Below are 26989 nucleotides of genomic sequence, written 5' to 3' on the forward strand. Positions count from 1 at the left end.
TTAATACAGAGGAGCTGCTACCTGAAGAGCAGGAATTTGAGCTGTGCATGCAGCGGCATAGGCACAGCGGCTGCAAAGGAAAGAGGAGGTCAGAGCAGGAACAAGGAAACACACTCCTGTGCCTCCAGAGACCAGCTGCCCCTCCAGGAAGTTCACAAGATTTGCAATAAGCACATCAACGCAGTCAGCCCCAGCACAGGCAACAAGCATAAAAAACTGCTCAGGAAATGGCCAAACTTACAACAAAGAAGAAAGCCAACAAGTGGCCATTTCTTGTCCATTAGGCACCCCTCCCCACCCCTTCATAAGACACAATGGTTCTGGGGGAAGGAAGACAGCACAGCTCCCAATTGCCCCCCCCCAAAAAAAGGGGCAAGAAAGAGCTGTTCTCCTTCAAACTCCATCAGGTAATTAATGGATGAAACAGAAGTTGGGCTCAGTGAAAAACAGAGACTAAAACTGAGAATCAAACATCCTTCAGTTGCAATCAACAAGCTGCTGTATAGTCATTTATATATTTACACATACACACAAGTCCTCCCAACACCACAGAAGGGGGGGGAGTGACATGCTGCAAAAGAACACCCCCCTTCCCCCACCCACCCCACTCCAGGCCTGCAGGGAACTTTCACCAGGCAGAACTACTCTCCGCAGAGAAAACTCACTGGGGTTGTTCTAGCACATGGGAGAATTAACAATTGCCAAGAACGACGGGAAGGAATCGTCTTCCATGTTTATGCCAATGTAAACCAACAGGGGCAAAGGTAAATAAAACCCAACTCTGGGAACAACAGTTTGAGAATTGGCTTAGAATCCATTTATAAAGGAGGTATATTTATATGTCTTCCCCCACCTCACCCCCAGAAATGGCTGAGACCAGTTAAGAGTTTCCCTATCACTATAGAATGGCAGAGTGTCAGTGGGTGGAATTTCTTGGCAACGCTTTCCGAAGAGGTATGATCTTCTGCAGGCCGCAGCTAACTCTCTTTCTGAGATACAGTGGTAGAGCCACTCAACCCACATTTGCTCCCTTTCTATAAAAGGCTTCTTGAAGAAAAGCAGCAGGCTAGGGCACAGCCACAGATCCAACTAGGCTTTGGCCCCTGCCAAGGAGGTGAGCTTAAAGAGGCTGAAGCAGCGACCTGCCTGGCTGCTCTGTATGGGCCTCCCCCTCCCCACTGCCAGTTGCCTGCTCCAGAAGAACAGGCAATGCCAGTCAATCCTCGGGAACAGGGACAGAGATGCAGAAACCAGTGTCAAGACCATCATACAATAATTTACTTCCATCTGTGGCTTTGTACAAGTTGCCAGGAGGGGGAGGGAGAAAAGGAGAGGAGCGTTTAAAAAAAAAAAGTTCATTGCAGGCCCTGGTGAAGTTTTGAGACAGTCTGTGCAGAGCTCTTGGGGCCTGCAGACACCATCTCGTCTGTCCCCTTCCCTTGAATCCACTTGATTCTTCTTTCATGTCGCCTCTGTCTCTGCACTACACACAGTGGAAATCCCTCCAAGTCACAGTCTGGTCAGCTGGTGAACAGAGAAGACAGATATTAGAACAGTTCACCATTTCCTTAAGCGCACATGGTTTCCCAATATATACCACACAGTTTTAAACAACGCCAGAAGATACAGAAAATAACTTTGCAGAATAAGAGAAATCCAGAGGAAGGACAGTTTGCTCTATGACACGGTATTCTCCAGTGTACTCTTTTCTCAAGGTTTGAGGGTATGGACTCTGTGGGTGCAGCGACTTTGAGGCATGTTACCACTCATGGAGCGGCCTTTCTAATGCTTAGAATAAGAATATGGTGCTTTGTTACAGCTGCCTACTACACAACAGGGCAAACTGCTTAATGCCAAGTGCATTTGAGGGTGTTGAACTTAATACGGTAGCTACTGAGAATTCTCTCCTCTCCTCCCCCCTTTTACTGACTCCAGTTCCTTTAAACTTTTCATGACATGGTTTGAAAGCACATGACACAGTAACCACAAAGAAGCTAAGAAGGGTTGGGTCAGTGGGATGGGAGAGCAGCAGGGAATCCTACAAACACAACCCGAAGTTCACTAAATTTTGCCAGCATTTTAATAGCCATGGCTCTCTTCTGGGGAAGAGGTCTGAATTAGTCAGTTTCTTCCTAAACCAGATTTAAGGCCAAATTCCCATGTTCGGGTATGTAACACATGGTGTCTTGCCCCTCAATGATTTGCAGGCGACTGTGTGAATGGTCTCCCTTGAAAAAGAATGGCATTGGCTGCAGTGGCTTAAAAGCTTCGCCTGTGTGACATTCAATACCTGCTGCTGATGGTGACAGGATGGCTTAAATATGATGTAACAGTGGAGACTCTTTGTTAGCCAACTTGAACCACCAGCTGGCCACAGAAAGCATCAAGACTGCTTTAATTTCCAGTCACTTGGCCATGCCTATCTAATCTTTCGGTACCATTGAGCTGTGCTGTTTTAAGAAGCATAGTAAATAAAATAAAAAACAGTTTAAAAATAGTATCAACATTTAACTAGGAATATGAAGGAAGCAAGTTTGGGTCAGAAATTGTAGAATATTTGGTAACGCTGAACTTCTCACTGAGGTTCCATTTCTTGCAGGAAAAATGGGTGCCGTACTCTCTAGTGTCCTCAAGATGATGCTGTGACTCTTAAAGTCCATTACCCAAGTTCTTTGATTTACCCATCCACTGAGCATACAGCTATTGGCCTAGCCATGGGATTCCAATATAGGCAAATCTGGAGAGAATGCATGGCCCAATCTGTGATGCTTTCCATCACGTGCTTTAGCAGTAACAGCCCAATCACCTTTTTTTGGTGCATAACACCAGCCTTGTAAATAACTATCCAAAGGATGGACATCTACTGTCTGCTGCTCTCTTCACAGTTACGACACTGGGAATGGCTCTGCTGTCTCACAGCTACTACTACTTTGATACTAGGAGAGAGAATAAGGCTTTAAGTCCACTATGATCTCAGCTCTGCTTTGTGTTGGGCAATGAAGAGATGAATGCATGTGTGGCTGCCCTCTCGTTTCCTTGAAGTATCACCCTTCTGGAAACCCAGAAGGTGGACTTGAACTCTGCATGCACATGGGGCAGCTTAGAATCATAGAACTGTAGAGTTGGAAGGGAAAATTGGGGTCATCTAGTCTAACCCCTGCAATGCAGGAAATCCTTTTGGCTTGAACCCATGACCCTGAGAGTCTCATGCTCTACCAACTGAGCTATCTATGAAGAAGGCTAAGGCCTGGCTGTCATAATATATATCCATCCTTCTGGGTCTAGCATTCAGTGTTAAACTGCTTTTCTCAAAGCAGATATAAGATGAGGCTGGACACAGGTCAAACTCAATATTTTTTTCTGGCCATCATTAGGACGAAGAGGAAGGAAATATAGCCACAGTGCCCAAACACTGTTCCCAGCATTAAACATAATATGCAATTCTAATATGAAACACTGGAAGATAGGGGATTACAAGATACAAATGCTACACAAACAGACAACATGGCAACCAAAAAAAGTGAATTCACCTTCTGTAAAGATAGGACCTGTGGTGGTGGGATAAATAGGGATAAAAACTTGCAAGAAGCTTTCTATAGCTGGAAAGCTATTCTTTTGCATGACCCTGTCACTCCACTGCTCCCCTTTTATGACTCCTAGACATCACACTTCCTGTAGCTTTACCCCTGCTTATGCAATTCTCCAAAGTCTTATGGGGACAGCTTGCTTTTTCAGAAAGATGCTGTCCAACATAAAGCTGGATCCCATTTGCACTGCAGATAATTATGGGAAAACCAGCTCCCATTTCCTCCACAAAAGAGTCGGGACCACACCTATAAGCATATTGCCAAGTTATGCACTCCTCACTGGCGCAGCTTTCTAGTAAGAGAGAGAGAGGAGTTCAGGAAGGCCAGACCTTGACATTCCACAAACAACGAGGGTAGTGAATGGGGGTGTAGAAATGAACACACATTTGGCAAGAACAGGGCTTTCTCCTCCCCACAAGCTGTTGGCAGTAGCATCTCTCTCAGGGCAGGCAGTTTAAGGAGCGTTTGGGATTCATCTGTGCACTTTCAGCAGCAAAAGAACAGGAAATGGCCCCCCACCCAACCAAACTCACAACCCCGGCCAGAGGAAATGCTCTCAGACATCTGGATTATTTGCACATCTGGAAACCCCCCTTTAAAACAACAATAGCTGCCCTAGGTACAGCTCAAGAATGGGGTCTGCTGGGAGATCCCAACTGACTTGACATCCATTCACTCTTCTGTCATAATTTTTTCAGGCAGAGTAGAATTAAGTATCATTCTTTTTATAAAGCAACACACAAGCTGCTGCTTCCATAGGGAAGGGAAGAGCTCTGCTTACTGCTCAACTACACAGGAAGGGTAGATTATACATTAAGTTCCATACAGTGAATGTAGACATCAGAGGATTTTAGGTATTTACAGCAGTCTGAGGCATGTTTGCTCAGTGGAACTTACTCCCAGCTAAGTGTCTACATAATTGTAGTTTTAAAAGCACAGATAAGAGAGAGTGCTGCTGCTTGTATTCCCTCCCACCTCTCTTCTGAAAAGTTTGTTGTGGGGAGGGGGTTCAACTCCTGAATTTTGAGAAGCCACTTCACATTGATTTCTGTAACTCTGCACAAAGGGCATTTATTTTAGTTCTCAGCTTTCCCACAAAATACCAAACAATAGAAAAAATAGTTCTAATACTTTAACTATCCAATGAAGTAGCTCCATTAGCACAAATACCTCTTCTTCCTGCACACCCCATAGTTCTCTCTTTTTCTTTTTCTAAAGATATAATCTTTATCCCATAATTCTCTTCTGAGGCTTCCCCCAATACTACAGAACAGATCTGAGGAGTGCACACAGAGTGGCGAGGAGAGGGAGATGAAGTTCAATTGCATATCCATAAGTCTTTGCACTAACATAACTTCTTCACCGGATACCACACGTAATTTATATTGTATTATAATATGAATTGCAGATACTTAGAAACTTTGACTGCCACCCAGATCTGATTTTTACCACATGCGATAACCCAGTTTGCACATTAATGCTAAGGCTTAATTTAGTGCTATATGTACAAGCTGGGTCTCACTCTCTCCCTTTTACTATATGTAGCCAGGAGAAAGGCATTGCTAGGGTTAGGTTTCACTTGAACAGAATCCTAGCTTGTCCTTATGTAGGACCCAGAGATAGTGTTTGTAACAAATTCTGGTCAGGGATTATGAAGATGGCTCATTTAACTATCCAGATTTGGTTCTAAACCACACCTCTGGTTTCTAATAAGTGACAGACCTTAAGGGGATGAAATAGATGCAGAAACTCTGGTTCTAATTAACATCATTCATAAAGGTAAAGGACCAATTCATACTCATCTTTGACAACAAGCCAGTCTAGTCTGAAGCATCTCCCCCAAGAATTGTGATCAAAGCACACTACTTTTAATTGCTTTAGAACTGTAAAACATGGCCTGCAAGCTGCACCAGCCACACCCTACCTTCCAAAATGCTTGAGGGACACCATCTAGTTCAGGCATCCCCAAACTTGGCCCTCCAGATGTTTTGGTACTACAACTTCTACCATCCCTAACTAACAGAACCTGTGGTTAGGGATGATGGGAACTGTAGTCCCAAAACATCTGGAGGGCCGAGTTTGGGGATGCCTGATCTAGTTCATAAATATGAACAACTAAGGGAATCACCCACTGTGAACAAGACTGAGGAACTGAGCACAGTGCCTTTAATGCTCATTGCTTCTGGTTTTGCCCCATTCAGGAGGTAAAATGAACTCTTCAAGCACTTAAGTTGCAGCCAATGATTTGGGGAAGTGGGCATTTTCCCTACATGCTTTGTTCATTTCCCTACCATCTTACCTTAGTCATGATATCACACATTTACAATTCATGCAGCCTGGGCCACTTTCATCTGGGGGATTCAATTTGCGTAGTTTGTGCTGCCGGATCTCCCGCACTAAAGTATAGAAGGCATCTTCAACTCCCTGTGAAAGAGCAACAAAGTGTCTTGAGAACTCCTCCCTCTCACACACACATTCATACATATTCACCAACACCAAGGGTCCATTCAAAAGAGTTGCCAAGAATCCATTTTCTGCTGTCAATGGGGTTGGTTCTGAATGCATGGACACTGCTAATCTAGTGAAGAAAATGAACACTACTTCTTTATAATATAGATGAGTACTTGGAAATATGGATGTTTGATTCCAGAAATCGAGAACACACACAATACCCTGTTGTTGTGAACTAGTAACAAACCAGTTCAACCTATGTCTTCACACAAACACCTGTACTGCCTGTGGGTCTGTAATCACATGGAGAGAGCCAGGTATAAACTATAGGCCATACTGGGATATGGCAAACAGCTATTTCCCTGTGCTTCCCCCCACCCCCCAGCCAGAACCCACTGGTTCTGGCACCTCTCAGGTGGGTGCCATTGCCATTTTAAGAGAACAAGAGGTGAGTTCTGTCACCTCTTTTTCTGGAAAATAGCACTGGTTATTCCCATGAGCACAGCAGCACTTTCTTTGTATTCTGCACTGCCCACTTTATCTGACCTCATGCCTCCATGGCGAGACCATTAACTGAGAGAACACACAGGTGCCTAAACTTGGGCACAGGAAATGGCTTGTACAGAACAGCACAGTGAGAGTCCCTAGAGAACCACTGCCTCTGGCTGAATCCTTGTCTTCGCTGTCACTTAGAAGACTGCAGCCAGTAGCTGAGCCAGGCTACTTGCCAGCTTTATCCGAGCATCGCCTTAATGGAAAAATCATTCTCAATCCCAGCCTCTGTAATTCACACTTATGTTCCCCAGCGCTCAGGGGCCATCAGCAGAGGCCACACAACCTGCTGCGTAATTAGCATCTGGAGCACTGGGAGACCGACAGCACATGTGTGGCGTTTGCTCAGTGGGGCTACATGCCAGCCTCACTACTGTCAATCATGCAGCAGTCTTATACAAAGGAAAAGGAAAGCCCAACATCCATCCTTCTGTACAACACATGGAGGTAAGCAGGCTACCAGGAAGGGAGTGGAAGAGAAGAGTGGGGAGACAGGGCTTTCTGCCATTACTAGAACAGCTGGAGAGTTTCTCCCAGCCAGAGAAAGGGCAGAAAAAGACTCAAAGCAGGCTTCTAAACTTGGAAGGCTACACTTTGAAAGTTGTGCTCTTCCTGAAAATTGGGGCCAAACACTCATTCAGTCTCAATAATTTGACACACCAAATCTACAACTTGCTGAGATGTGATATGGGGATAGCAGAATCCCCATCTGGTTCACACGCCCAAAGCTTTAGAAATCCTCTGGTGAAGTTATAGCTCGGTTTTCATACGAGAGGGCTAGAAGAACACACTAAAAGATGATTTCTTGGGAGTCCAGGCTGGATTCTTCTCTTAGTTCCAAAGGTGGAGAGTAATTGCACATCTGCCCGCTACGTACCTGTCTAGTCTTGGCCGATGTCTCTATGTAGGGAATCCCATAGCTCCGAGCCAGCTCCTGGGCTTGCCGGGTTTCCACAGTCCGGGCTGGAAGGTCACACTTATTCCCCACCAATACCATTGGGACATCATCAGAGTCCTTCACCCTCTTGATCTGCTCCCTGCAGAGGAGAAACCAGAAGTTGGGCAAATGCAGGAAAAGCCACCATTTTCTGCATTTTTAAGATCCTGATCAGAGACAATGAAGCAAAGCGGACATTCTCTGCCTCCCAATTTTGCAAGCAGGGTATATATTGCTTTTATTTTATTTAACAGAATTTGTATGCCGCTTCATCATAAAAAAATATCTAAGCGGTTTAAATAAAATATGCCTGAAAATTGTTGATAAAAGCCAAAAGTTAAAAAGAAATGGATCAAAACATTTCAAAATGTAAATAAAGCCGGGAGTTTAAAGTATACTTTTAAAAGCCTCTTAAAACACACCTCAACTTTACATATCTGGGTAAAAAAGGTAAAGGTACCCGTGACCGTTAGGTCCAGTGGCAGATGACTCTGGGGTTGTGCACTCTAGCCTTGCCTAAATAAACAAGTTTTTAGCAAGCACCAAAAACAGTACAGTGTAGATATATAGGTTGCAATCTGTGTTCTGCCCCCTTTGAAAAGTTATAGGCTAAATAAACTCAAATTCTCTACACAGAAGGAAGTTTATCAAGGCCAAGGTTCACACTGGCCATTTACTACAACATCTCTTCCACAGTAGCGATGACACTTCAGCAGTGTTTGTTCAGCATTAAGGCATCTTGCTACTACTGGAAGAGCCTTGTGTCCCAAGGGAAATATGTCTTGCATAATTTAATTTAGCACAATATTTGTTTATGCAGAACTTGGTGGCGTTTGAGCAAACACTGAAGTGGTAGAAGGCGAGAACTCGCAGAACCGCAGATTTGAAAAATACCAGAAGGCAGCTCAAGTCTAATCCCTCCCCACCCCTCAAAGAATGGCAGGAATATTACCAATCCACACACATCTGCCAACAAATTAAAACCCATGGCCTTGATGCAAAAGAAGAAGAAGAAAGGAACGGGCCTATCACAGTGTGGCTTGGAACAAAATGGAGGGACAGGAGGCAAATGAAACAGGGGCAAGGACACAACAGCAAGGGAGCTATACTAGAGGTCTCCTGGTATCAACCGAAGTGCAGAACCACTGCCAAACATCCTGATACTTGGGGTTCTGAGCTTTAAGCAGACACAAACAGCCAATAATTATAATGAGAATAATTTACAAACAGAGGAGTAGCTGTGTTAACCTACTGGGGGAGCGGGGAATATGCACAATGATGTGTATAAAATATTTGTCCAAGAACAAACAGAAGTGAATATTTCACTGAATATTTCTCTATATTTTTCTTATGGTCAGAAATGACTCAAGGTATCCCTGTTTTTCTGATGTTCAGCACTGAGAATTGAGCAAGAAGTTAGTGCTTATGTGCGTGTGCACGAAGCATTTCTTGAAGGAAAGATTTGTAGCATCGGGAATCTCTGAGGATAGATTGATCTGGAAAAGCTGTTCTGCATCTCTTGAGTCAATGTCCCTCAGTGTTTACATCTTTTGAAGTAGGGAGTTGAGCAGTCATCTGTTTGAGTAACAGAGGCCTGGCTCTTTCCCTAGGGACACATGGAAACATCCTGCACCTGGACAGCAGCCCGGTGGCTTGGGGAGATGTATGGTCCTGAGCCTGGGTGTAGTCTGTTGTTGACAAAGAGTCTGTGCTCACACCCTGAGCAATGTTCTTCCTGCTCAGTACAGTGGGACCCTGTTTGCAACTCTGCAGGCACAGCTCTCAAACGTTGCCATAGCAGAGTCTTTCCAGATCAAGAAAAGGAGATCCTCTGAGCCGTTTCAAATACAAGGCATAAGAGAGGCCCTTATAGTTGCATAAAAAAATAACAATGCTTAAATATATGTAGGCAATGCCATCTGAAATCTTGAAACCTAGAGAAAGAGCAGGTTACCTTTTTAACGGAGGCTGGGAGGTAGGACTTCATTGCTCAGGAATTCCTTGTCCTACCCCATGTCTAGTAAGAAGGTGGGAAGCAGAATAAATTGTGCAAACTAATGTGCTTAATTTGCACAGTTCATGTGGGAACCAGGTTTTCTAGTGCAAAATCTACATCATCTGAGCAAAATATATATATTTAGCAGGCTGGAAAGAAAAAGCATGGATCTCGAGGAAAGACACCACAAGATCCCTTTCACTAAAACTACTGCTCCATTAATTAGCAGAGAAGCTGCTTCTCCTTTTAACCCCCCAGAAACATTTAAATGCTACATTACTGAGCTCTCACCCTGGCCCATCAGCAGTCTCTTTGGGATAATAACAACTGCTATTAGCCAGCTGCTGAACTTGATCATTGGGTAAAACCTCCACTGCTCGGGTGGTGGAATTGTAGCACAGCATAATCTGAAAGTGGAGTCAGCGTGATCCCTCCCCTCCAGGTCTTCCTTTTCAAAAGGAATATGATACAATGCCCTCTGCTTCTCCGCTCACTTCCTACTGACCTGTACTGATGAATGTCTTCAAAGGACTTGGTGTTGTTAATAGCAAAGACACAAAGGAAGCCTTCTCCTGTCCGCATGTACTGGTCTCGCATGGCACTGTACTCTTCTTGGCCTGCTGTGTCCAAGATGTCTAACAAACAGGTCTCTCCATCAATGACGACCTGCTTTCTGTAGGAATCCTGCAGGGCCATAGGAGAATTAAGAGGCATTAGAAGAGAAGCAATCAAGCAAGCACTAGCGTATCTCCTCTATCCGTGTTTCATTTACAGTACTTCGCCTATGGCAATCCTGAATCCTACCTTTTTGTTTCCCTTCTGCTCCTCTCCTTAGTGACGGAACCAATGGAAAAGAGTAGCATGCCCTGGTCTTGCTCTGCTGCCAACCCAACCCATCCCCTCCAGCTGCTTAACTCGCTTGTTACCTTGACTTGGATGTTTTCATCACTGGGCTGAGACATCATCTCTGCTGGGGTCCCCCCCGCTAGCTTACTTTCCCTAGCTACTGATGCAGCCAATTAGATTAGAAAGCCCTCATCTGAAAAACACAACTAAGATGTTGCTCAGCGGCTGGACTCACCCAAATCCAGTGAGTAGGAATTTTAAAGCAGGGTGAATTTAGGTCAGTTTAGCTCTCTCTTTATCTTGCCACTGCCACCTCCTCCTCCAGGTTCCTTCACAAGACTCATTTCTTATCAAAGCCTCTCCCAAGTCCTCAGTCTCTCCCTTCCTGAACCTGATGCTCACTCCTGTGCCACCAAATCCATTCATTGTCAAGTCCATGCTGCATCTGCCTAATGACCACTTTAAGCCCTTCTGCATATGGACACTTCTGTGCAGCACTGGCCATCCTGTTTTGGGGAAGGAGCTCTGTTTCCACTTAAAATTCAATTCATGAATTGCTGTGGAAGAGGATGCTCAAATGTCCCATGGAATGGAGGGCATATTCTGTTAGCCTGCCAGCATCCGTACCTTCAATAATAAAGAGAATCACACAGTAAGCAATGGGAAATTAGCAGAAAGGGAGGGCTGTTCTTGAACATAATGCTATAGCCACTATGTTCTTTTCCTCCAAAGGACCCATCTCACAGGCCTGAGGTTGTTGGTGGGCCTGGCTTTAAACTTCCTGGTGGCAGGAGGGGGGTATGGACTTTTTTATCTAGCAGAAAGCAATTCTTACACCTGAATTTAAAGAGCAGGAGGGTGTTAACGGGTCAGGAAGCCTTCTCAGTCTGAGTGGATTTCGAATCAGTTACCCTGCTGGTTTAAGCCAGTCTCTTAAAATGGAAAGAGGAACATTTGAAGAGGTGACACCTCTGGTGCCAGAGTAGCAACTAATACAGCCAAGGCCCTGTTCTTGGAACTGACAGGGCTGCCTCCTGACAGACAAGGTATGCCTTTGACACCAGAGCTGCCCAGCCTTAACACACCTATTTTCTTAGCTTTATTTAGTGTATACTAATCCTTCTAAAAGCAGCTTTGCTCAAGGGAGAGTCACAATCATCTCCTGTGGTCACACCACATACAAGCCAGTGAGTAAATATACCATGGACAAGCACTGAATGGAGTTCATGTGCAGCATAAGCATTTTCTGTGTGCCTATATCCACAATACAGCACATCATGACTAAGTCACACCTATGAGATCACCCAATAGGTCTATTCTAGCATCTCATTATGCATGGCTATAAAATACACTGACTGGAAAGGCTTCCTTCCATTTCCAAATGCCAAGAACCCATTTTCTCTCAAATTCTGAGAGAATTGTCCCTAAAATCCCCAACAGTTTTAACAATCCCAACTCATTCATGGCATTAGCTGCTCTGAGAAGGACTTCTAAATGGGATATAGTAATTTGCTGGGAACTTCTGTGATGACCACTTCTGAAGGGCTATGGACTCCCTGAAAAAGTGAGTTCACGCACAGTTATCTTCCACAGTGAAGTCAGAGGCAAATAAATTCATTCAGCTTCCATGCGATCTCCTTTTCCTCCTTTAGTACACTACCTTGGAGGTTCTGGATCTCAACTTTCTGCCTAGCAACCTGAAAAGTGAAACTGTGCTTGCTAGAGCTGGGGGAAGAAGGCAGCAGCAGGATACAGCAACACCAGGGATAAGGCACATGCACACTTCCACCGCATGCCTCGCTACCCTAGAACTATCTGAATGATGTACACTGTGCCTAGCTGCCCCTTGCTCCTAGAGGAAAACCAAGGGGCAAGGAAGTGATCGGCTTGACCTCCGAAATGAGCCGAACATTAAGAAGGGGCCTCCAAATTCATTTGGAAACCAGAAGCAGACGTATTAATTCACTAGATGGTTACTGATTACTGATGGATAATCAGCTGCTGAATCCCACAGTCCACTCTTTAAAATATTCAGAAACTGGCCAGACTACTACCAATGCAAGTCTTAAGATATGCTTCACTGTGACCATCCTAGTAACTAACTCTCCAAGGGGCACCTGGGAGACAGAACAATAACTGAAAAGCCCAAGAACATTGAGTGATTGCTTGGCTTGATGCCAGCTGCTTTCAAGGTGACTGGCATCTCACTCTTTCATGAGAGGGGGGGCGGGAGAGAGGCATTTATATAACCCCATCAATAATGTATCAGCTGCCCTCCCCAGTGGCTTTTCAGAAGCATAATGGAAATGGTCTCTCTGGTTGCTCCAGCACTGTGTTCCCATCTTTGTATACAGATGCAGCTTGCTTCAGTGTGGCTCAGTCCGAGGGTGTGTACATCTACTCTCCAAAAGAATACCCCAATCCCCACAATCAAAATAAGGGATATCAAATTAGATTACAGTATAAAAACCTTCACAGACCCATTCTGGCTTCTAAGGGAAAGTTCCCACCTGCACATGGTTCAGTACCTAATGATGTGATCATGTGAAACTTTTTCTAGCACAGATTACACACACCACATAAAACAGTTTACACTTTTAGCTCCCAGTCATTGCACAACCAGCCCTTAATCTGTAAGCAGACTAAATGAGCATGTTTTCAAAGCATTCTTCACAACCAAAAGGCTAGAAACGTGGGTTTTTTTTATTAAGTAAAGGTTCTCAGGATTCTGCAGCTGCACCTGAAATATTCAATTCTACAATGCACAAGACAATCATTTACAGACACATCCCATATTGCTAGATCACTAATTACATGATAGCCTTATTCTGTTAATTGTTTCCCTAGAATATGTTTGCATTTACATCATAATATAATTGCATAATTCACATCATAATGTAATTGCATAATAATTGCATGTTTGCATTTACATCAACTTCTCACAAGGAAAACAGAGAACCAATGCATATACAGATCCTTAGCACTGCACTTTTATTATTCCAAAAATAACTGAGTAAGGCTGCAATCCTATGCAGTTACCTGGGAGTATGTATCAATTCACAAAAAGGGACTTATTTTTGAGTAAACATGCACACCTATCCAGTTTGTCAATTTTGTCATTATTAGCCAGAACCATTTGGATTACCACCATTTTTGCAGTTAAAAGACTAACTGGGATTCAACATGGTAGGAGAATCCTGCCTTGGAATCCTGCGACGGATTAGACTGTTTGGAAGCACAGCAAGAGCACAGATGTTTTAAAAACATACCAAAAGGGAACATCAGCTCACGCCAGTCAAGGAGCTCATAAGGAAGATGAGATCCCTGAGGGAAGCCCCAATCTGCAGAAGTAATCAGGCCCACAAGGTAGTTTTGGCCAAGTCACACCCACCTGCCTTACACAGATGTTATATTCTGAGACCACCAGGCCTCCCCAATTTGAGCCATGAGGCTGCTTTGGTCAAACCACAACCACCAGCCCTACACTTGGGTGGGAGAAGTAAAGATACAACTGGGCCAAAGGAAGGCTTGCAGGCATTGCCAATCAACTGACAGTTGGGGCCTGCACAGCTCCAAGGGAGGTGCTTTGCAAACCCAGACAATCAGCTGCTGACCCACACACAGGGCCGTCTCTAGGCCCGGGCTGGGTGGAGCAAGGCACCAGGGCACCTGGCCACCAGGGGCGCGGAATGGGCGCTGAACGGCTGGTTTCTGGTAGCAGCTGCTGCCGGCACCCCACCCCCCACAGCGGCAGTAGCGCGCGGCCATTGAGCTTCCTCCATGAAGCAGAATCAGCGAGACTCCTGCCTACAGTGGCACCACACGCCTACTGCCACTCTAGTCAGGAGTCTCGCTGATTCTGCTTCATGGAGGAAGCTCAATGGCCGCGCACCACCGCCGCGTCCTGGAGCGGCCACTGGAGTGAGGTGCCAAGGAGGGGCCGGTCCAGGACGGGAGGCCGAGCAGCCCCCTCTGCGGGAGGTGGGCTCTGCGCCCAGGCCAGGCCCCTGCAAGGTGGTGCGCGCTGTCCAGGCTCCGCCATCCTTTGTCTCCGCCCCTCAGCCGCGTGCTACTGCCGCTGTGGGGGGGGCGCTAGAGGATTCTTGAACCACAGCGCTGGATACCCTTAAGATGTTACTGCCCACACAGGCAGAATCATGTCACCTGATGTTAAACTTGGCGCCCAGGGGAGATAAAGGATTCAGCCCACCAGCTAGATCCAGTTTCCCAACGCTGCTGTGACACCGGAACTTAAAGCAACATAGTCAGTGACTGTGTCACAGTGCCCACCCCATTCCCTCCCTCCTTCCCCTAATCAAAATGCCTGATGCTAGGCAGTAGTTGGGGTTATATGAAGAAGCTTTACTCAGCATGTTTTCAATGTACTGGAAGAAGTGCAAGTAGTAAATAAAAGCAAAATAAGAGAAGAGAAAGCTAAACTGGGAGACACAGAGGAAGCAGAACCAACTCCCCGCCAAAAAAAAAAAAGTATTTTAATGCTTCTCTTAGTCAAAAAGCAGACTTTAATAATGCTCTGACAGCTGAAGAAAGTTCCAAATTCTGAAATCTGAAGAAAAAAATACACCCCCCACCCCAACAACAAAAGGGCCAAAGGTTGTAAAGAATGGAAAGTCTGCTAATGAGATCATCTCTGAGACGGTCTTTATAAATCACTTCTATGAGTACAAATTCTAAAAATGTGGGAGATGTGCTGCTTTACACTACTAATATCAACACCTCATTACATGAACAATTAGAACTTTAAAAATGCTGATGAGGTCTCAGGTTTTGAGGACCATATTTAAGGTGGGGGAAATGAAGAGGCTGAATGAAAAACCGAAAAACTTTATAGACAAAATAAATCTAATTGCGTATATGGGAAGGAAGTTGTCTGGGCTTATTTACCGTACTCTATTTGTTCTCATCTGCTTAGCTTTGAAAGTTAAGCACCTTTGGAATCCTTAAATGCTGGTGGAATGACCTTAGCAAATGTGAATGAATGCAAGAAGCCTCACACAAGTCACCAATTCTCACTTAATTTTGCATCAGCAGAATTTCTTTGTAAGAACTCCAACTCCCAGGTCTCTTTGTTCCCATTTTATTGCACCCCCAATGGTTCTTCCCCAGACAACCTATGGTGAGTGGAGGGGGAGGAGGAGAAAGAACTTCTGGGTTATATAACACTTTAGACCCTGAAGGCTATGGAGGGAAACATTCTGTAGCAGAGTGATGCAAAAGCAATCTTTCAACTTCTCTCTTTGCAAGGAAAATGAGGGACAGACACCACGTGAGATTGCTGAAGGAAGCCCAAAGGCTATATGCAGGTGTGCACACACATATATGGCATACACATGTACATGTGTGTGTGTAGGGTTTGGAAGTGTGAGTGGGTGGGCGTATAAAAATGTATTTATTTAAGATTCCACCTAAGTGGGTGTGGGTGTGTATCTCATAGATTCGTAGAATGAGAAAGGAACCTGAGTCCAATCCCCTGCAATGCAGTAATCTCAACTAAGGCATCCATGACAGATGGCCATCTAACCTCTGCTTAAAAACCTCCAAGGAAGGATAGGTCATTATCTTCCAAGGGAGCCTGTTCCATTGTCGAATAGCTCTTGCCATCAGAAAGTTCTTCCTAATGTTTAGTTGGAATCTCCTTTCTTATAACTTGAAGCCATCAGTATAGCTTCTCTAATCTGTTTAGGAAATCTTGAATCCCAATTCTGTCTTCTGTGGCATTGGCTACCTCTCCCAGTTTGGCATCATCTGCAAATTTAATGAGCATCCTCTCAATTATAACTTCACCCAAGTCATTTATAAAGACATTGAACGTGACCCCTGAGGCAGAACCCCACTTGTCACTTTTTTCCAGGATGAGCACTCATTGGGTTTGGTCAGACAACCAACCATATGTGTTTTATGAACAGCATGCCAAGATCAATGGCTGCAGGTGAAAGGGATAATCACAATACCTGCCACTGCAAACACACACACACACACACCCCTCCCTGATTTCTCACATGCAGAGATTTTTCCCATGGAGACCATTAAAATACCCTTGCAATCTCCCACTGGCAACCTGGAGTTGTAATGTTTCAGAATGATTGTCTTGTGAATTTATTGAATGTGTAGATTAACATACAAAACATGCACCAGAGGTGACTCAGGTTTACAAACTCTCTGGCTAGTACCTTATCCATAAGGAGAAAGCATGGCAATAATTAAAGTCACTACTAGCTCAAAAAGTGGTAGAGCTCATGGTGGCTTATGAATATTTTTTTACCAGCCATTCTCTTTCAAGTAGGATTGATTTCAAATTGACTTTGTGTCTCCTCCACAGCATCTCTCCTACTGTGCTTATTATTCCATTGTGGGTCTGCCACTGTGCAAGGGAAGGAGAGCTTTTGCTTTTCTTTTATAAATTGCTTCTGAAGTTGGGTTAAGCTTTGTATTTGACCGCTTTTGTAGGAGCCCGTGCTGGATGCAAAGACAACCAAGGCTGAAAAGGGGAGGGGGGGAGAGATTAAAAATAAATGTCTACAAGTTCGTTTTGAACACGAGCAGGTTGCTTACCTCTATCGTTGGATCATATTCATCAACAAAATGGTTCTGAATAAGCTGAATGGTCAAAGCACTTTTCCCTACGCCTCCTGCCCCAACTACCACCAGCTTGTACTCGGTCATCTTCTGGTCAACCCCGGTTCAGGGTTCCCTCAAAACACAGCGGCCTGAAAGAGAAGAGAATTGTATATAAACCACATGAATATTGGATGAACTCCTCACCCCCACCCTTAACACAACTATTTGCCATTAATGCTACTTGACACCATGGCACAGTTAACAGCATCACAGCATGATGACGCAAGAGCCTCTGGAGCAAAGCAAAAGCAGCTACAGCAAAGGCACCTGGAAGTCAAGGTCAGCAGTCTATTCAGGTTCTTCTACTGATACAAGACCCAGCTAGTTGCAGACTGCTGCCATTGCAGGAATGTGGACAGCCCTCAACACCCACCCAGAAGCCCTGAAGGGGATTAAAGCCCTCTTATTAGAGCCCTTTTGAGGAATTATGTAAACAATGAGCAGCCAAAGCGAAGCATGTGCACGAAGCAAGAAATGGATATCCATTATTCAGGCCCAGTTAAATCAATGCTTAGTAGTTTGCTCTAAAATACACTGCCAGAACAGTGCAGATGATTGAAGAGTGCAGTTTGGACAGGCTTCAAACCCCACCCCTCCCTGTCTTGACTAACTTAGCCCTTCACCTGGCCAATGCAAAAAAGACAAAATGAGATAAACACTTTGCACACACACAAAAATGGGCCACTACTAGTGATACAGAATGCCTGCTTTGCTCTTTCATGCATTATGATGAAGTTCTCGCTCTCAACATTGAAGAATGATTATCAATGTTGAAAATTAACTCATTGCTGGGCAATTTGATAGAGGTTTTGAGGCCATTCACATTACTTACATATTACCTGGTTATTTGAGACCATCTTACCCCTTGTATTCTCAGGAGGTCACTGCGTTCTGCAGGAGAGTTTCTCCTTGAAGATTCTAATTTTTTAGAAGCCTGCTCTATAGTTACTTGGAGCAGGGCTTTCAACATGGCTGCCTTAGGTTTAAAAACAATACAGAACACACATACCTATCTTCAGTTATCAGTTTTTGTATTGTTTTTAAAGCTATTTTTTATTTAAATTGTCTAGAGCAGGGGTCAGCAACCTTTTCCAGCCGTGAGCTGGTCCACTGTCCCTCAGGCCATGCGGTGGGCCGGACTATATTTTTTGGGGGGAAATGAACGTATTCTTATGCCCCACAAATAACTTAAATAAAAGCACACATTCTACTCATGTAAAAACACCAGGCAGGAACCACAAATAACCCAGAGATGCATTTTAAATAAAAGGACACATTCTACTCATGTAAAAACACACTGATTCCCAGACCGTCCGTGGGCCGGATTGAGGTGGTGATTGGGCCACATCCGGCCCACGGGCCTTAGGCTGCCTACCCCTGGTCTAGAGACTAACAAGGAAGGAGATTCATAAAATACTTTTTTGATGCTGCTGCTGCTGCTGCTACAAGTCCTGATCACTTCTTGTATGCATACAGACATAATTTTATTTGTATACTGCCTTTCCATAGGTCAAACCACACTCAAGGAGGCTTACAACGGGGGGGGGGGGGAGTCATTACAGCATAACAAAAGTGGTCACAAACAATAAACAAAATATCAAAAGATACAGAACCAAGGTGAACGATTTCCTCATAAGATCTAAAATAAAGATACAAAAAATTAACATCAATAACAGCAACAACCCTCCCCAACCATTCATGCAAATGTAATGTAAAAGGGCGGTAAATCATGGAGAGAATTAGCAGCAATTCCTACAACCACAGTGGCTGAAATAAGTGCTGCCGTAATTAAGGGACTTGGTGCCAGCTGTATGATCACACATTACGTTTGTCCATTGCAAGCATGTGGCTGGAGATGATTCTGACTGCTCACGTGTAGACAAAATATGTTCTGTGAACTGGTCCTTATTCGTAACAGCTTCCATTTCCTCCAGCCCTTTTTCATGTCATATTTTTGAGAGGAATTGTCTTTCTATTTGCACTTAACGCTATGGGAATTGCATACATTTTCCATGGGCAGAAGAAAACAATTTAATTTTTCTCTTGATACTCTGCGTTATGCCTTTTGATGGCAAGTTTCCATTAATGGCATTAAGATCAGACACAGGCACTCAGTAGCAGAACTGAAAAACAGCAGCAAAGTGCCTTTTATCCCATTTCTCCTTTATCATTTATTATACTGATACCCCCGCCATATGGCCCCAGAGTGCCCTCAGGGCGGCTCATGTAACTTGATAACAAAAATGTAGGAACAGTACAAATATCAATTTAACTTACTGAAACTACAGACGTAACAGAGAAGGAGAAACAATTAAGAGGTCCAGTCAAAAAAAGCAGGGGACTTGCTCACATTAGGCGGCACCCCTCTTCCAGAACACAGCTTTGTATGAAAATTCTCCAGGGTTCCAAAGAGAAAAGCCCCTCATATTTCCTACCAGAAACTCCAAATGTCATGGGGATGAAACAGTGCTTCTCTGGTTAGCTTAAAGCAGAGATGGGAAACTTACAAGCTGCAGCAATACCTGGGAGGCTACAACTCCCATCATCCCTGGCCACTAGTCATGTTGGCTGAGGTTGACAGGAGCTGTAGTCCAACAGCATCTGTTCATGGCCCATTTGGGAAAGGGCAACACCTCAGTGGCACAGCATCTTCTGTGTATATGGAAGGTCCTAGTCTCAATCCCTGGCATCTTCAGGCAAGGATGAGGGAGACCCTAGTCAGAACTTCTGGAGCAGTTGCCGCTCAGTGTAAACAACACTGAGTTAGATGGACCAAAGGTCTCACTCAGCATAAGGCAGTTTCCTATGCCCGTCTGCTTCCTAACCTCCACATCCCTGATGCAAGGCTTCAGAGGGGCCACATCCCTGCTCCTTCTGCCTACTCTCCTCAGCCTCAGCTCAATTCTCACAGAAGAGTGAGCAACACAGGACTAATTAATTCTCCATGGGATACTCCCCAATTTCAGAATGAGAGACACTGTAATGAGGAGCCCCCCATGCCAGCTGGAAGAAGCTGACAGTCAAACAAAAATGAACTAGGCATGGCTATTCGCAACCTCTGCTGTGTACCTGGGGGAGGGAGAAGCAGAAAGTGCTTTTCAAATTTGCTCTGCCATTAGGTATCTGGAGGATTCCACCCCCAACCTTTAGCTTCTTCACAATATTTCTAGGGGAAAAAGAACAGTCATGTCTAAGCAGATGGAGGGGGGAACCCCTAAAACCCTTAGTATTGAAAAGAGAAAAGCAGCCCATCATCCCCCCCCCTAGCTTCTGCCTGCCAGAAGCCAACAAAAAGGGTCAAATGCTAATGCTCTGAAGCTGTGTGTGCCTGTTGCACGGATGCTTCCATTTCCTCTCACTGGTTGGAACTGCTCACGGGGAGGAGCTGGTCCTGTTTTCATCTTTGTTCAGGCTCAGCAAAAATAAATGACCGGCGCAGGTGGCCCCTGGCCTAGAAGCACAGGCATCAAGATCCCACAGACTTTCCGTTGTGTACTTTGATCCTAGATTGTTTTTGTTGTTGTTGTTAATCTTAGCTTAATTTTTCACCAAGTCTTTTAGATAGATATAACAGAAGAGGTTCCCTTGCCATCTCAGCTTCAGGAAAACTTCCAAGGCCTACTGGAATGTTTCCACTGCAAAAGTTGCTACCTAGAAAAACACAAGCTTGTTTCTTGTTCAGGGCCCTTTTCTCTGGGATGCTACCTCTGCACACAGGTTCATTGTTATAGGACAAGGTCAGGCTTCTTTAACTGCTTTGCCTCCTACTGCTGTGCATAGATCTAATGGACTGAGAATGCAAATCAGCAAGTGAGCCATCAAATCTTAAACGGAGTAGAGGATCACACCTCTTGACAGTCGCTAACAAAAGCTTTTTTGCCGAAGGGACAGAAAATTGTTTAAAAGCAAATAGAATCATAGAATCATAGAGTTGGAAGAGACCACAAGGGCCATCCAGTCCAACCCCCTGCCAAGCAGGAAATACCATCAAAGCATTCTTGACATATGCCTGTCAAGCCTCTGCTTAAAGACCTCCAAAGGAGGAGACTCCACCACACTCCTTGGTAGCAAATTCCATTGTCGAACAGCTCTTACTGTCAGGAAGTTCTTCCTAATGTTTAGGTGGAATCTTCTTTCTTGTAGTTTGAATCCATTGCTCCGTGTCCGCTTCTCTGGAGCAGCAGAAAACAACCTTTCTCCCTCCTCTATATGACATCCTTTTATATATTTGAGCATAGCTATCATATCACCCCTTAACCTTCTCTTCTCCAGGCTAAACATACCCAGCTCCTTAAGCCGTTCCTCATAAGGCATCGTTTCCAGGCCTTTGACCATTTTGGTTGCCCTCCTCTGGACACGTTCCAGCTTGTCAGTATCCTTCTTGAACTGTGGTGCCCAGAACTGGACACAGTACTCCAAGTGAGGTCTGACCAGAGCAGAATACAGTGGTACTATTACTTCCCTAGATCTAGATGCTATAATCCTATTGATGCAGCCCAGAAATTGCATTGGCTTTTTTAGCTGCTGCATCACACTGCTGACTCATGTGCCTGCTTTCATCCAGGGGCCTAACACTTAAGTAGCTTCACCTCGGTATCTGAACTGACTCCTGTTATGATACTCAACTTTTACATTGCACTTTAAATTTTCCAAAAGCTTCATACACACTAGCTCCAAAATCGTTACAACAGCTCCGTAAGGCAGGCTTGTATCCATTCCCACAAGGCAAGTGTTGACTGCAATAGGCAGGCCAGGGCAGCCTCTTGAAAGAGCTGATTTGTGGATTTCACACCCTCAGCTACCACACCACCTCTGAACAGCTATCTTCTAACATCTGGTGGCAATGTTTTATTTCAATTTACGATATATATATACTCCACTTGTCGAAAGAAACCAAAGTACTTAATAAGCAAACGATTAAAACACAAATACATGCAAAATCAAAGAAATGGTAAAAACAGGCAGCCAGCTGAAAAACTAAGAGCAATACTGTACAGCGATAACACCATACCTCAGGATAGAAGAGATACACGTCTGGCCTGCAGAATAGAAATGCCATTGTCATATTGGGAGTCCAATAGAGAAAGGAGGCAAGATAGGCTTCCCTGAATGGGAAGGGGGGGGATTTAGATATGTGAAATAACATTGCAGAACAGTTTCATCCAAGTATGTAGCAAACGATTCCTAAGGACTTGTAAGCCGCAGCCTCTCATGCACCGATGTTGATCTTGCAGAACTGATAAGCATGGTTCAGGTAAGCTTAAACCCTAGCATAAATATTTTTGCAAATTCATATTGGCCTCATCTTTCCACCACAGCATGGTAATGCCCCCTATCACTGCTCTAGACTGCCTCATGCCATTTCCTCTTTTTTTTGGGGGGGGGGGATAATGTGAAATCATGCACAGCTGTAAAATTAAAAATAATGACCTATATTAGAACTTCCAAGTGGTGTTTTTATTTCAAACATATGCACACCCACACCCACCAATATAAGATGATATACACATATGCAAGGTTCTCCCCATCTCTATTACAACACATTTTTTATCAAGTGTAGCCTGTTGTTCATGTAAGTATCTTAACACTGGGTGGTGTAATTAGTTTTGGGTTGGAGAGAAGAACATGAGCTGGCTATTCTTCGCATGTTTTGAGAGATAAATAGGTTGTGAGCCCTTCCTGCACACACAAAAAACCCCTCCTAAACAACCTTCACCAAAGCCCCACATGACAACATTTTGCAGTTCACTAATTCTCTATTATTTCCAGGATGTTACAACTTCTGATTTCAATATGTGGGAACCTGTCTCTTGTGCAGGTGTAACATCACTTGTTCTAATCATGGTTAGGAGATTGGAAGATTGCCATGTGCTCCTGGCTCAATTCCCCCATCGATTATTTTAACCACAATGAAGTGGTTATGCGGGTGGAGTGTTACGTCAGTGGCAACCAGGTTTTGTTTCAACCTGAAACCCACTTCAAACTTAGGTTTTAACTCTGCTGTGAGTCAACAATTAATTTTATTCAGCAACAACAGTTCACGCAGATTAAGTACTGATCAGCATTAGAGGCAATTGGCACAGCAGTGCCTATACTCCCATAACCGTCTCCTTTATGCAGAAGAAAACGGTCACATTAATAGGCTAATTAGTGGCACACAGAGGAAGGTTTTAAGATCCTGAATTCTCTGTTGATGTTCATCCATGCTGTACACACACAGCCATCTCTCCACAAAAAGGCCCCACATATGCACAAGAAGTAGCCTGTTTCTGTCTCCTTGGAACCAACAGCATCCCTATAGTGCTAAGCTTCCCTCTGCAATGGAGGTAACACAATGCCCCTGCTGAGGATAAGCCTAGCACTCTCCAATTATTCCAATCAGAATAATCACAAAGGGAACAGAAGTGAGCCTTACAAGCAGGCAGGCACACAGGACTGGCACTACAACTCGAGAGTTAAGGAGCAGCAAGAAAAATATGTAGTACAGCAGGGGTTCCCAAAGTGGGGGGTACAGCTTCCTGGGGAGCAGCGGTGTTACGCATGGGAGCACTAAGAGGCAAGGGGGGACAGAAGCTGCTGGAAGTGTGAATGACTATCAGATTTTGAAAAGCTGATATCATTAGATCAAGTTCATCACTTCTGTCGAATTAATTAAACAAAACAATTTAAATAGGATTTTGACTTACATGTGCAATTAATTGTTACTGTTGAATTTTATTGTGTTATTATTTTCCTTAGTGGGTCATGCAAACCGCTTTTCTGACTAATTCATTTTTTTAAGGAAGGGTAGGGGACACAGGGGATGAGTTTATGGAACGAGGGGGGGGGCATGTGGTGGGAGAAATACACGAGCTGGAAGCAACTCATTTGCTTTTAGAATCAGAAGCTCTAACCAACAGAACATCCAACGGAACATCCAATAGCCATATGACTGGGGAAACAACACTACAGTATTCTGATAATATTCTAACATATAATCAGTACTTCTTAAAGTTTATTTTCAGTTACAAAAGTCTGCTATCCAGTGGCGGAGATCCACTCCTGCCCACAGAACACAAAGAATGTGGGAGAAGAAGAGGTCAGTTTTCCATTTCATGCCATACTTTAGATATACTCAGTACAGTGATACCTCGGTTCTCGAACTGAATCCATTCTGGAAGTCTGTTCTTAAACTGAGGCACGCTTTCCCTGATGAGGCCTCCTGCCACCGGTGCCCTTCCACCATTCGGCTTCCATTCTTAGACCGAGGTAAAATTCGCAAACCGGGACACCGGTTTTGCAGAGCTCATAAACCGAATACCGTAGTTCGTAAACAGGGCTGTTCTTAAACCGAGGTACCACTGTTGTGATGAAAAAAATTGAACGGTTTCCAAGTACCATCAAAGTGTGGTGAAAAGTGAGGCTGAACCCTCCCCTTCCTTTGAACCCTCCCCTTCCTCCTCTTAGAGGAGGAACAGAATCTGTTTCTCCCACCTAGCAGGATGGGAGACTCCTCCCCCTCAGTGTTTTCCATGATGCATGGGAGAAACTGAGGCAGGATTCTTCTACTTCATGCTGGGCTCCTAAGCTAGAGATAATCACCATAAATGTTCATGATTGTTGCCAACAAGCCAGCAACCAACTGATTTCAGACCATGGCGGGGGTGGGGACAGACCAGCTCTTCTGCATGGAGTGATCTTCAATGCAGTCTGGTCCTTTTCGAAAGAATTTTGAAAGATGTGCTCAAGCACAGGAAAAAGTGTTCTTTTAAAAGAAAAACTCTGAAAAGGAGTGGGTGATTATAAAGAGTTGTTCCTCATTATTAGTCATACTGTGTGCGTGTGCAGAAAACTGGCACCTGTGACCCTCGTGCAACCAGATTTCAGGTAGCAATAGCAGCCTTGATGTACAAAATATTTCCCAAGCGCTTGAACTACCACAAGATATCTCCACAACTGCAGCTCATCCTTGAAGAAAGCAAGACAGACTATGTGGAAAATGAGAAACAAAAGGTACATTTATTATGTAGTAAGCCAGCTGTGCCAAATTGCCTCAAAACATCCTCCACTTCTGTGACCCATCATCCCATGGCAGATTGCAGAAGTAACAAAGTAAATTTCAAAAACACACCCAGCCAAAGTTAAGCAGCTTTAAAATTACACTGATATCAACAAGAGTTAAACATATGTTCAACTCTCCCACTGAAATAATGAAACTTGATGTGCCTTAAATCACATTGTATTTAAATAGTCAGAACTGGTTCCTACCTTTTCTTCAAGAAACTCTGGTCTGCAAACATGGCATTTTTCTGTTTTATCCTCAAAACCCTGAAAGGCAGATTAGTCCACAAGACAGCAACCTCACTTGCTAAAAGTCACCCTGTGAACTTCATGGCTTAGAACTGAACCTACATCTCTGCAGTCCTTCAAGTTCAACACTATATGCTGCACCACAATCGTTCACATCATGCAAGGTAATAAATGTTTTAATAACCAGTGAGCTGCTAAGGCTTTTACTGCACAAATATTAATGTACTCCCTCTGGCACAGCAACAGTCAATGTGATGCCCTCCAGATGTTGTTGGATCACAACATCAGCCTCAACTAACATGATCAGCGGTCAGGGATGAGGGGAACAGTAGTCCAAGGACATGTTGGCTACCCCTGCTCTAATATCTGCTAGGAAGCCCATTTTCAGATACTCTGTCTAATGCGGTTGGCCATTCTCCTTTCATTTCGCCTCTTTCAGGCTTCACTTCTGGAACAGAGATGGTCAAAACCACCACCTTCTAGATTTGCGCTAGAGAACAGAATTCAAGCCTGATAGAGAGTATGAAGCAATGCTACATTGTCCACTGAAAACTGACCAGTGCTCAATAAGAGAAACGTACATTCAAGTTAACCCTTTCTCTCAGCAAAGCCTGTGTGTGCACCATATATTTAAAGCACATTATTTCCCCCAAATAATCCTGGGAACTATCGTTTGCTGAAAATTGTAGTTCTCGGGGTAAATTATAATTTCCAAGTTTATTGGGGGGAGAGATTGTACTTCAAATGTATGGTGTGCATACAGTCTCATTTTCAGCAGTTTTAGTTCCATTCTGTATACAGCCTGTTTGACTTAACACGCAACTTCTCCAGGGAAGGGAGTAAGTTGTGTTCTTCCAAAGTGGAAGCTATTCAAAGGTTATTGTGATTTTTTTTTAAAAAGAAATATTTTAGTCATAAAAATATATTCTGAAAGGTATAAAAAATTGCTGTAGAAAATTACTTTTTATTACTGTCTTGCAATATTTTAAATGAAAGCACAGTCTATAGATATTTAAATACATAAATAAAATTTTGCAAGAATCAATCTAGGGTTTTCTTTCTCAGTGGAAAAAAATATTAAAGTAAGAAAGGTAGTATGGGCTTTCAGCCAGGTCTAATCACACAGGTGCAAAGCCACTCCTTTGCACTGACATCTGTCAACTACAGAATGAGACTTTGGGGAGCATTAAGGGGTTTGTCTATGTATATATATATTGCCTTCCTTCCGTACAGGGTAAGATATAAATCTAGGTGGCAATTCACTCTGTTGACAAGCTAAGCTAGTCTGAATCCTTTGGAAATGACAGAGTCCCCCTCAAAAGCAAGAGATAATATAAACCACAGAGGAACAAAACTGTTGGCATTGTCTGACATGAAACACACACACCCCATTCTTACATGAACACTTCTTGAATCATGACATTTTAGGTCAGTCTCATCAGTCAGTTAGCTAAATGTTTACATGCAATCCTTCTTTCATCCAGGGTACATCAACTTTGTCACCATCTTTCTGATGGGCTCCCCAGGAACCTAGCATCCCAGAAACTGTGGATATGACATCTCCTATCTGCAGCAGTAGAAAGTATAAAGTTGCACCCAGAGCCATCTGCACTTGTAGGAAACCTCAGGAGTATGTGACTATGAGCAACTTAAAAAGAGCAACCACTAAACTAAGAAGCCCGTCCTCACATA

The 26989-nt window shown here is 44.0% G+C and overlaps 1 protein-coding gene across 6 annotated transcripts in view; it reads right to left on the bottom strand.

Annotated features, from left to right (window-relative positions):
* Window positions 1–1256: 1256 nt before the first annotated feature.
* HRAS (HRas proto-oncogene, GTPase) overlaps window positions 1257–26989 on the bottom strand; it is a 62944-nt gene continuing 37211 nt past the window's right edge. For all 6 annotated transcript variants that reach the window (XM_088665767.1, XM_035122414.3, XM_088665790.1 and 3 more), the window contains exons 2-6: window positions 16943–17097; window positions 10029–10207; window positions 7468–7627; window positions 5887–6011; window positions 1257–1524 (exon numbers count right to left, since the gene is read on the bottom strand). In XM_088665767.1, coding sequence (XP_088521893.1) covers window positions 5892–6011; window positions 7468–7627; window positions 10029–10207; window positions 16943–17053 — 570 coding nt within the window. In that variant the 5' untranslated portion in view covers window positions 17054–17097 and the 3' untranslated portion in view covers window positions 1257–1524; window positions 5887–5891. The remainder of the gene's footprint in view (window positions 1525–5886; window positions 6012–7467; window positions 7628–10028; window positions 10208–16942; window positions 17098–26989) is intronic.

The sequence above is a fragment of the Zootoca vivipara genome, chromosome 1, assembly GCF_965207765.1.
Source record: "Zootoca vivipara chromosome 1, rZooViv2.hap1.1, whole genome shotgun sequence".
NCBI lineage: Eukaryota > Metazoa > Chordata > Lepidosauria > Squamata > Lacertidae > Zootoca > Zootoca vivipara.